Here is a 12607-nt window from a genome sequence, read left to right on the forward strand (position 1 = left end):
CATTTACTCAGAAAGGACACTTTAAAATGATCAAAAGTGACAGTAAAGATATTTGCATTGTTGCTCTTTGTTTTCAAATAAATGCTGTTCTAATGTTCATCAGAGAATCCTGTAACAACAACAAAAAAAAACAGTTTTTTGACAGCACATTTGTTTTTAACATTGAAAATAATACAAATGTTTCCTGAGCAAATCAGCATATATTCTAATATTTCTGACAGATCATGTGACACTGAATACTGAAGCAATGGTGCTGAACGTTCAGCTTTGATCACAGGAATATTTATTATTTGAAACTGTAATAACATTTCACAATATTACAGTTTTACTGTACTGTATTTTTGATCAAACAAATGCAGCCTAGGTAAGAATATGTGACCCTGGACCCTGGTCTTAAGTGTAAATTTTTCGAAATTGAGATGTATACACGGAATAAAGCTGAATAAATAGGCTTTCCATTGATGTATGGTTTGTTAGGATAGGACAATATTTGGCAGAGATACAACTATTTGAAAATCTGGAATCTGAGGGAGCAAAAAAATCTAAATACTGAGAAAATCACCTTTAAAGTTGTCCAAATGAAGTTCTTAGCAATGCATATTACTAATCAAAAAATGAAGTTTTGATATATTTACGCTAGGAAATTTACAAAATATCTTCATGGAACATGATCTTTACTTAATATCCTAATGATTTTTGCCATAAAAGAAAAATCGATAATTTTGACCCATACAATGTTTATTTTGGCTATTGCTATAAATATACCCCAGCGACTTAAGACTGGTTTTGTGCTCCAGGGTCACATATGAGCAGTAATGTATATGATGACGGCAGGATATTCTCCAAAAATGCACTGGCTAAAAGAAAGTCATACAGATTTGAGGGTGAGTAAAAGATGAGAGAATGTGAACTATCCCTAGAAAGAAGAATCTTTAGCTGGAATAGCCTTTTCCTGTCCTCTTCAAACATTTCAGACATTTACCGAATTGTCTCTGACCCTTCCAGACTCTTCCAGCTCCCAGATGGTCCTGATGACATCAGGACTGGGTGAGAGCTTTTTGGCAGAGACTGAGATGTGAAACTGGAGCTGCCGATGTTTTGTGCTTGCACTGTACAACTACTGCGAGACCACCAGATAGTGTGCAACCTCTCACGCCGCATGACCTGTAGCACTTAGCGCAAGACAGTTCAAAGCTGGAACAAAAACCTTAAACACCAAGTGACTTATAATACGCAATAGTGAATTATTTATTTTACAGATGTACAGTCTATTTATAAATGAGTATTTAACCGATAACAGTATGCTCTTTTAGATGAGCTGTATAGGGGTGATATGATGGCCTGATGTCGGAATAAATCAGTTTACACCTTTTTAAATGCTTTTTGCTCTGCTTTTTTGTTCATGTTGTGTCTGCAAACAAATCCAAATCCTGACCCCTTCATGTCAGGTCAGACTTAAAAATTTAGGGGGAGGAATTACTATTATTGTTCATATATACATGCAGTGGGTATAGAAAATAATCACCCCCCTTTAAAATAATCACATTTCGTTGCTTTGAAGCCTGAAATGAAGACGGACACAGTTTTTGTTTTATCCAGCTGTATTTACTCAGTGCAACTTATAACACCAACATGTCAGAAAAAAACTAAAAAACAGAATCACCGAGTTGGAAAAAGGAGGTTGTCAAATGGTAAATGCTTTGATGAAGCCATCAGCTCACATTATTTCAATTTATTTTTTTAAATAATCCCATTTGACAGTGGAATTAGTGGTGAAACACTACATTACCCATGATCCTACAGAGACATCTTCACTAATCAGACAATCTTGACGAGCATTTTGCACCAAAATAACACGTAAGTGCCCATTCACTCCCAAGCACCGATAATGATGAGTTGTTTGAGTTGAACTGTACTAGTCTTCCACCGACGGGTGAGATCTGCCGGTTGCATGCGGGCAAGGGGTAAAGAGATGGGCGTTAAATCGGGCACTTTCTGCTTCCCATAGTGACGCTCGCATGGTTGTTTGCATTAGAGGTGGACCGATAGTGGATTTTTCTGATAACGATAACTAGGTTGGACTACACTGGCTGATAAATGGATACTGAATAAAAATACAACTTAAAATAAAATAAAGTAAAATAGTGCTGAACTTTATTACAAAACTAAAAACAGTACTGGCCCATAAAAATGTACTATATTTTTAAAAGAAATAAATGCATATTAACATTAAATCTTATTGTTAATTATACCTCACACATTAATGTCAGTTCATAGTGCATTAAATAATGTCAGCAGATACAACTTTACAATTTTTAAATGTATTAGTAAATGTTGAAATTAACAATCTTAATGAACAATACTTCTAACTTTTATTAATCACAGCATTGTAAACTCTCACACTTTATTTTAGAACACAATGATTATGTAGTCAAAGTGAAAAAAAAAACTGAAATCAGATGTGTTTCCGATAGCAATTTGGCTGGTCTTGTCTTGCACTTTAAAGTGTTTTTTGTAACAGTGAGTGAGTGAGTGAGTGAGTGAGTGAGTGAGTGAGTGAGTGAGTGAGTGAGTGAGTGAGTGAGTGAGTGAGTGAGTGAGTGAGTGAGTGAGTGAGTGAGTGAGTGAGTGAGTGAGTGAGTGAGTGAGTGAGTGAGTGAGTGAGTGAGTGAGTGAGTGAGTGAGTGAGTGAGTGAGTGAGTGAGTGAGTGAGTGAGTGAGTGAGTGAGTGAGTGAGTGAGTGAGTGAGTGAGTGAGTGAGTGAGTGAGTGAGTGAGTGAGTGAGTGAGTGAGTGAGTGAGTGAGTGAGTGAGTGAGTGAGTGAGTGAGTGAGTGAGTGAGTGAGTGAGTGAGTGAGTGAGTGAGTGAGTGAGTGAGTGAGTGAGTGAGTGAGTGAGTGAGTGAGTGAGTGAGTGAGTGAGTGAGTGAGTGAGTGAGTGAGTGAGTGAGTGAGTGAGTGAGTGAGTGAGTGAGTGAGTGAGTGAGTGAGTGAGTGAGTGAGTGAGTGAGTGAGTGAGTGAGTGAGTGAGTGAGTGAGTGAGTGAGTGAGTGAGTGAGTGAGTGAGTGAGTGAGTGAGTGAGTGAGTGAGTGAGTGAGTGAGTGAGTGAGTGAGTGAGTGTGTGTGTGTGTGTGAGAGAGAGAGTGAGTGAGAGAGAGAGTGAGTGAGTGAGTGAGTGGTGTGACGTGACGTGTAGCCAAGTATGGTGTCCATACTCGGAATTTGTGCTCTGCATTTAACTAATCCAAGTGCACACACACCGTGAACACACACCCGGAGCAGTGGGCAGCCATTTTTTGGTATATATATCCTTCATGACCCAGGAAACAAAGGACGCATTTTGAGGCTGTATTCGAAGGAGCCTTTTGAAATTGGACAGCCTTTGTCGCACGGCTGTGATGCATTCCGTTTTTGAGTGCAGCCTGTGAAGAATGCAGCCTCTGAATTGGGACACAGCTTATTATTATGCAAGGCAACATTGTAATATCAATCCACTCATCCGGGTAAGTGAAACCGGTGTGGTGAGACATGCTGTCTTGTTTCATACAAACGCAACTGGTGCCATCTTGATCTCGGTGTTTAACTGCAGTGAAAATGACCTCAGATGATTTCTGTATTAATATTACTGTAATATTGTTGCAGTGTTCATCTTGTTGCTTGGCCAACGATTGCAAATCATTTTTACTTACAAAAGCAATTGCAAAGCTAAATCATAAAACAATTTCGATTCAAAACAATCTACATTGTTTTCTTTGTTGTAAAGCTGTGTAATAAGTGACTGCACTTATATCGCTCCCACCTGACCAGTGGTGATTATAGGATCCAGACAGGCCGGTCTCGCAGTGAACACCTGTCTGTTTCCATTACACAGGTGTGTGCGCTTCAGAAGCTTCAGTGTGGTGTCTGATGTCCTCTAATGCTGTTTGATGTCACCGTCTTTTCACAGTCTCCTTCATCTGGATTCAGGCAGTTGTGCAGAGTACATATGATACTCCTACTCGGAATACATCCAAGCATTAAAAGTGCCGTAGCACAATGAAAAAAGGCAGACATTACCATTACAGTCACATCGCCGTCATGTTTCAGTGCTTCAGTACTGTTACAGCAGCTCCTGTGCAAAGCTGATTATGTTGTTTAAACCATTTAGAACAACGGTGAACCACATTTAATCCTTTGCAGACCTTTGTGCTTCATGCAGTTTTAACCTGCTCTTTCGTTTCTGCCCAGCAGTGTGATATGGTTAAAAGCTTGCTGTTTTCAGTGATCCGTTTTTCTTACGAAATCACCTTTAGAGTCAGTGCAGTTTTTGAGTATTTCCGATGCAGTTGGGTATTAAAAGCATTTGTGCAGAGTAAATAATTGAATCCACCATAGTGTGGTTCACAAGCTTTGTGCAGCATGTATGCAAGATTTATTTCCACACAATCTGGGTATATAAAGTAAAATATGGTCTTTATTTTATGATGAGGAGAAGAATGGCCAGAGCAAATAATGGTACAGTACTACATGCATTATTTTATGTACAATAGTATGCATTATTTATTATAACAATATTCATTACCTCCATATATTTGCTCTAAAATGGCTTTACACACCTGAATCAGCTAATCCAGGACTTGAAAATTACTAGAAACTAATTAAAAAGTACTAGAGAACTACATTCAGGTTTGAGGCTCTCTAGCTTTGACAGAGGAACATTCATGTGTGTGATACACAGTCATAAACAGTAATATTTGGCCAGTAATTTGCACGTAAAATCAAATTTGATTTATTTTTATAATATTTTAGATTCAGTCACTTATTTTAAATCAGAGGAACTATTAACATTTTTAGCTCTGTGCATTATTAGGTGACAGATACAGCTCAATGTTTTGTTCATTCTGGAAAAAAAAATGGTTGCCAGGCAAAGACTCGTCAACATTAATAACTGTTGTATAAAGACAATATTGCTCTTGCAATCATGCTGTTGGTCTGAATATGATGACATTCAGTACAACAACACTCTTGTTTGTGTGATATTACTTGAATATATTGTGTTCAATATATATAGAACAGAGTTAGAGACTGAATAAAGAATAGTTTGATCTCACTCAGCCGTTGAACTGCTTCTGCATATGCACGATGCATGTAAAGGATGGCATGCATCCAAAATAAAAGACTTTTAAAGTTTGTATTTTTCCTGAGTATCTGATTAAATATTATCAGGCTTTCTCGATATTTTAAATAGCAACTGATTTATTTTCTAAGACTACAAATTTGTAGCTACATTCCTTTGCTGGAACTCCAATACTGGTTGAATGTCTGAATAAGGGTTGGAAATAAACTGGGGCCTGTGGCAAAAAATGCCACCAAAATGAACAAAAATGCCTCACAAATTCAAGACAAAGGGGCAAAGATTGCCCCTGCACAATTAAATTCAACATTATATTATCATTATAAAAATCAAATGTGAAAATGAATGAAAAGTGTCAGGAATTTAGATACATGCTTGCATCAGATCGCTTTTTACACTTTGTTGTTGTTGTTTGCAGGGAGCAAATATTGCCCATTGCTGGAAAAGTACATTTCTGACCATGCACATTTATTTGGCTTTATGTGTTCAATTCTTCTCAAGTACTGAGATATCTGACGTTCCCTCCTGGACTTTGTCTAAGCAGCTCTCTACTTCCAGTCAGGGATTGAATAAGGAAATGGACACCAACACCAACCTAATGTCTATCTCTCTCATTCAGCAGCTGCCAGGAGCGGCAAATAATAAGGCAGGAGATCGTTGTCTATAATTAATGAAAGGCCTCTAATCAATCTACCAAGCTGCTAAAGACCTGAGACAAATGGAATGGCAATTTTCCAGTGGTTAATGCTGTAATGAATCCTCTTCAGTGACAGGAGTATGCTAAAGTATTCAGCATGATGAAATAAGCATTAGTCTAAACTATATAAGAATCTGGATTGAACTGAAATGAGATCTGAGCCAGGACACGTAGTACACAAAATGCTGAATGAGTCTGGAATCTTCTCGAGTCTTTCTGCAGGTTGCATCGATACGCCAATAGTTGGCGACAAGTATCTTTAGTTAGTCACTGAATCAGGATTCATCGCTAAAAACACGGATTCATTATTAAGGAATCAAACACAGCACTACTGTGCCCATTCCCAAGACGCCATGGGTAATGGCTATGGCTTTTTCGTTGGCTGAACAAAACGGTAAGTAGCTAGCAAAATTATGTTTTTAATTATGCTGCCATTTTTTTACCGTCAATTTTACGGAATTTTTTTTTAGTGAGCCAACATCAACATGAAATTGTTTTTTGCACCCATAGAAAATCCCCTCATAATCATATGAAATTCCACCACCATGTTAAAGCATCAGGACGGTAAGATCAAGTATCACAAAACTTAAAGGGGTCATATGATGCAATTTTAATTTTTCCTTTCTCTTTGCCCTTTAAACTCCAAGAACTTAAAACTTAAAAACAACGCAGAGGTTTAATAAAATAAAGTAAATGAAACAACCAACAAAGCAGTATCCAGATTTCTCAAAGAATTGCAAGGACTCTACAAAACATGAAGCACAACTAATTTTACTTGCACTTACATTTTCAAGAGAAACCGGATATTCAACAACAAAACTTAGGGCAGAACTTAATTTTGCCATTCAGGAATCGAGTGGGTCGAGAATAGTCATTCCATACCAGAATGAAACCTGAATGCATGTTGCTTAACGATGGCTACTGGTTAATATTAATGTCGGTGGAAAAACGAAAGTCATTGCAAAGAGGGAGTGAGTTAATTAATTATGTTTTGATGAAAGATTTCCAATGACAGTAAAACCAGGAATGTGTATTAAAGTAAACGGGGTCAATTATTCACTTTAATACAAGGGCATTAGTCAATAACAAAGGCTAATTTCAGACTTAATTTGACTTGACATTTTACATTTTGTAGATGACTACATGAAAGTTGGCCTTCTGATGAATAAAAATGTTCAAATATCAGATCAAAGGAAAAGGAGCACAGATTATGCTCCGTCTTGAAGGTTAAAGAGAAGATAACATGAATTGAATACGCTTTTCCATCACAGAGACGTCAGCTTTAGGTAGAAGGCGGATTGGAGCGTTGGTGGAGGATAACCTTGACATTTTTTTTTTTCAATTCTTAGAATTCTCAGCAACATTTGCATGACTTGCGTACAGCATGCCAGAGGGTCACCTTGGATTACAGAAGATGACGTGCACGTCTCTTATGCGTGCAATTAAATTTGAGTTATTGAAGTTGCATGAGAGCAGAGGAGAAAGGCTCATTTATGCACTCGGTGTATTGCACATCCTGACCATTGTCGTGTCTTTTTTTGTATTTATTTGCATGACCTGGGGTTCGTGTAACATCTGGCAAGACTGAAATATTTAAGCGAGTCAATTTCGTCATGCGAGACCCCGACGGGCTGTACTCTGTCACTTTAAAGCATCACAGAACTATTTTAGAACATGATCAAATATTAATTATTCAGCATGGTGGGTAGTTACACTTCAATTAATCATGGGCTATTAATGGCAGTCCAATATATTGCAGAGCAAGACTGATAACTTCATATGAAGACCAAAGTGTAAGACAAGAAGAGTAAGTGTGGACTTGGATCGCACATTCTGCCCTTCACTGAGTTACATATAGCTGAATTATTCAAGGCTGTGGCAGACCAGCTATGAGGTGAATATATACAGCAAGCATTTTACAAAAGTCTGATGTCCTTCCAGGAATACCGTTAAAAAGTAATACATGCTGCTGTACCTTCTGATTCGCTGATATGTTCATAAATAATAGACAAACCCTAAAAATCATAAGTACACAACATACTCTAACGCATGAAGAATACTGCTGCGTATCACCAGTGGGGCAAAGGTCTCAAGTCAGTATGGGTGGAGAGAATGGGGTGTCCACTTACTAAAAAAAATACACTGATTTTTAAAGTACACTACTGCATGAAGTACTTGACCCAGGGTGGGACATCTGGACAACAAACTACAACTTACTGTAAATAAAAAGAACACAAAGCAAGCACTTAAAAAGGCAACGCAGAGTTTAATCGTCTCTAAAATATATTCATCAAAACAAAAGAATGAGGATGCTTGTAGTTGTTGCATCTGAAACTCGTTTGAGAAAAGCTGATAAATGTTAAAATGCTATTTGAACAACAAGACTTGAAATGAAATGGCTGAAGAAGAAGAAAAATAAAATTGTATTAAGTATCTTCTGGACAGACTGATGATCCATAATCATGAGAAATCAGATTTCCACACAAAAATACACACAGAAAAACAAACCAAATGATGGCGGGACGCACATTCCCCTTAAAGTACATACAACAGTGCGATCAGCTAAAGAATAATAAGGAATCAATGAAAATAGATGCTACATAAAGGTGATTACATTCGTTAAGATCAAAACATGGCTTTTCTTGAAATCAGGGTTTAAAGCAAACAAATAAACAGAAATCATCTAAATAATGTGTTTTTGTCTGTGACACTCTCCAACAAAGGCATGTTTCTGGCTGAAGTCTCGGCTTTTTAGCTCATTGTTGTTGTTTTTTTTAGAATTCAGTAATGTAATCATAACAGACAGAATACTTCGCTAAGTTTTTGTGGTGTTTTTACATAGTACTATATGCATAGTTTTTGAAATATTAATATGCCCTCCGAATAGCAATTTGTGCCGTCAGCAGCGAGGGGACACATTAACAGCTCTAAATTGGAGGACATAAAATACCAATGACACATTTAAATGTTTTAGCCTTACTCGTAGAATATTTTTACTTTTAAATACTGAACTTTGAATGAAATATTTTTTTTCCAGATTAAATATTTAAAATGCCAAATACAGCACTGCTTGCATTTCTGTTGTATTACTGTGTAACAACTAATGTGTGAATATGTAAGGGATTGTATACCATTTCATTTCATGACAGAATTCAGTAACCTGAGCACTTCTTAAACACTTCTGCAAGTGCTTAACTGTTTTGAGGGAAGTAATGGGACACTTCAGCAAAAGAGAAATAAATACACAAAAAAAACTCTAGATACTTACTTAAAATCAGTTTTAAATACCATTAGTCAAACAAAACAGGTGAGAATGAAAATCAGGAAGTATATCCAAGTTCTTGATCATTAAAACATATACTGAATACATCAAAATCAAAATTCTAATATTAATACATAATTCAAATTAAGTACAAAAGCTGTCTTTAGGTTGAGTGTTGAAATACAGTGGTAAAGATAAAAGAGGTAACTGAAAAATTGAGGTGAAGGATCCTCTCAGTTTATGATGACTATAAGCAGGCTAAAGGAGCAAGATGTTCTTTTAAAGGGTGATGGAGATCCCCCTCTGTCAGAGCAAGGGTTAGGCACTGAAAATTGACAAGAGAGTCTCATAGATTACATTTAATCTTCTTCAACCAGCAGAATACCTGACACAGTGGTATCTGTGAAGCTGTGGCCATTTGGTGCCATCCCAATCTCAACAAAGGACTTGTACTGGGATACTGGAAAGATGTCATTATCTGGGTAGAAAGCTCTCACCCGAGGGCAAAAGCAAATGTCAAAACACCCATTATGTGAGATGTTCCATGTCCACACAGTGCCACAGGGATCAATCCTAATGCTGCTCAATCTTGTCACCTTTGAAGAACTCTTTCAGAAGTGTGATTGTATGGTTATGTCCTGCTGTTGCCCACTCAATCACGTCACATCAAATAGAATCAAGTATTGTACTGGTGAAAATCACCTTAATTCAGACTATGACATTCTTGTACGATCCCTGAAGCACTCAAAGCGGGACTGACTGAAGTTGCAGCCGGTAGTTCACCACAGTTTCCATCAATACCGTAGGTTCCACAGATAAGAGAGCTCCATGCCTCAGAGAGAGGACAGAAGAGTTACAATGATGCCTCAGCGACAGCAGCATGATCAGGGATAACTACAGCAATGCTGCTCCGATCCCTTCCACTTGTTGTGTGCTGCTATGCCTAGTGATTGCTAGTAAGACGAAGAGCACTCAAGGTCAAACAAACAAAAAAGAAGAGAAGAATAAGCCTGGAAGTCTCAGTCCAGCAAGTTTCCATGCTCTTGAGCTCTGGTAAGGCTGTCTTTGCGGTGCAAGTGATGAATCCCCATTCTCTTGGGGCTCTTCAGAGGTCGTGAGGAGCCCGTCCGAGGGGGCTTGTCTGCATAATCCTCAAGGGCAGCTAGGACCCTTGAGCCAATGACAGGAAAGTCCTGGGGTAGGATATCTCGCTCCTCAGCTGAACTTCCTGCTGAGCCGGCATCTTCAGCAAACTCTTGACGCTTAGCAGAGGCTGGACTGCTCTCAATGGTGACCATGGTATCACCACTAGCACCATCATTGTCAAGTGGATCAAGGGCCGTCAGTAGGTGTTCACCCTCTTCCTGGGAAAAGTCACCACCATATTGTGTCTTTTTTGCCCGGAGGTCTGCCATGCTGCTGGTGTCTGTATCCAAACTGGACTCTCTACTTGCTGTCCAGCTCTGGGCTGAGGATCCCTCCTCGCCATCAGAGTAAGCACCTCTCAAAGCCCCTACTCCTGATTTTCCATTGTGACTTCTTTGGAGATCTTTTAACGTCTCACTGCTGAAGGATGTGCGGTTGACAAGGGAGCCTTCTGTGGATGGTGCCGTTTTTTCTACAAACATGCGCTGCCAGTTGGCCAGTAGGTCCTCCTCAGAGCTACCAGAGCTTGCAAAGGCGCTCGGAGGCTGAGGGGGGCTGCTAAAGGGACTCGAATGACTGGAGAGAGTGTCCGTAGCATCCATCTGTGGAGGTGTGTGCTGGTGAGAAGCATGCCCACCACCAGAAGATGAGGAGGTCCCAGAGCGCCAGCCCCCATCAGATACAGCAGGGCTATTGGGCACGGTGCGCTGGCGCTCGGCTGCCTCTTCTTCGTTCTGTACAAGACTGAGAGAAATGGCCTGACGAGTAGCGTAGGTACAATTGGGCAGTGGGCTGTTTTTGGGAATCTTGACTTTGTCATCAGAAGTGAACTCAATCACTTTGCGACCAGGGTACAGCGGGTTTGGTGGTGGAGGTGCTGGGTAAGGATTCAACTTCTCAAAAGAGGGGGCTGCCCCATCTTCTCCAGTTGGCCCATCCAGGCTGCCCTGGCTTTGACACATGCCGTTTACATGCTGCTGATCAGAGCTAGGTCCCACAGGAGACCTGGCATGAACAGGGTCCCCATTTTCACGGCCTCCACTATCGTCTTGGGGTCCTGTCATGTCCACGTGTACGAACACATCTTCAGCCACTGGCCGACCTGCACTGCTGCTAGACTGGGCTGAGTTGAGCACCAGGGGCTCCGGTTTCTCAAGAACACGAGCGATCACCGAAGTGGGCACTACATCTGCGGGAGTCAGGCTTAGAGTGTCAGGATCCTGGGCTTGAGCTCCCTGAGAGCCCGGAGTCTTGTTAGGCAAGCTGCTCTTCATGTGCTTGTTCACCATGTCCTGTAGCTCATATGGCAACTGCAAAACATTATAGAGAAAATAAACAAACATACAAGCGTGAAATTTTTTTTTTTTTCCTGCAGTAGAGTTCATGTTATACATTGGTTTCAACATTTAAAAAACTATTATAGATAAAAAAAAAGATTCCTGAAAATGAAATGTTATCCATCAACCTGAAAAAATTCTGGATAATGAGAAATGTATTGTAACCAGCAACAGGCATTCAAATGGCCTTATTTGAATAGATAATCAGGGTTAATTCCGTGTCTAGGCATAAGACTTTTTATTATGACAGCCTTAAAATATGAATGCATAATTCTTACATGGAACATAAACTGTGAAATGTACTAATGTTTTTCTCATGCAATAGACGCAGCAGTGATTTGGGGGAGTCAAGCTCCAAAAAGGACAAGACAGTACTATAAAATAAATAGTCCATACAATTTTCTGCTTCCAAGAAAGTAAGTTTGAAAAGGGTTTGGAATGACATCAAGGGAAATAAACAATCTCAATCTTTTATCTTTTTCTTGGGACCACATCTGTTGTTATGAGATCTATGTAGCTTGCACATTTTGTGGATGAATCCTTTTTTGCAAGTAATCTTAAAAGGTGCAATTTCACTAACATGCACTGGGATATGAATAGGATGTTCAATGAAGCCTATCTACCATTCTGCCCGAATGAAGGTTATCTCAGTCTTGATCAAGAAAAGCAGAAAATAGTGTTTTTCATTTAACACCATCTAATGTCTGCCCGCCCTGATGTGGAAGGAGAATAAAGAGTAAGAAGCTCACCTCAAATTAGATTATTACTGAAGAGGGGTGAGACAGACAGAGAAAAAGAGAGAGACTAAAAGAAAAAAGGCAGGTGATGAGGCCTTTATTTCATTCTGTAGTGTGACACAATTTCACGAAGCCAGGCCAAGTCATTGATTTGTGGAAAAAAGGAAGGAAAAATCAGTGATCTCACACAGCCCTGCTCAGCTTTATGTTGTAAGGATCCTGTGTGGCAGCAGTTACCCACAAAGTCCTTACTTCCTCTGAGCGTGGGGCACGGGAAAATTGATCGGTCCAGACCAAACTTCCAATCATGACCCCC

At 39.4% G+C, this 12607-nt stretch overlaps 1 protein-coding gene across 2 annotated transcripts in view; it reads right to left on the bottom strand.

Moving 5' to 3' along the window:
• Positions 1-8055: 8055 nt before the first annotated feature.
• LOC107559778 (tight junction-associated protein 1-like) overlaps positions 8056-12607 on the bottom strand; it is a 58150-nt gene continuing 53598 nt past the window's right edge. For both annotated transcript variants that reach the window (XM_016243729.1, XM_016243730.1), the window contains one exon: positions 8056-11527. In XM_016243729.1, coding sequence (XP_016099215.1) covers positions 10091-11527 — 1437 coding nt within the window. In that variant the 3' untranslated portion in view covers positions 8056-10090. The remainder of the gene's footprint in view (positions 11528-12607) is intronic.

Source organism: Sinocyclocheilus grahami, unplaced genomic scaffold (assembly GCF_001515645.1).
Source record: "Sinocyclocheilus grahami isolate Dianchi unplaced genomic scaffold, SAMN03320097.WGS_v1.1 scaffold698.1, whole genome shotgun sequence".
Classification (NCBI taxonomy): domain Eukaryota; kingdom Metazoa; phylum Chordata; class Actinopteri; order Cypriniformes; family Cyprinidae; genus Sinocyclocheilus; species Sinocyclocheilus grahami.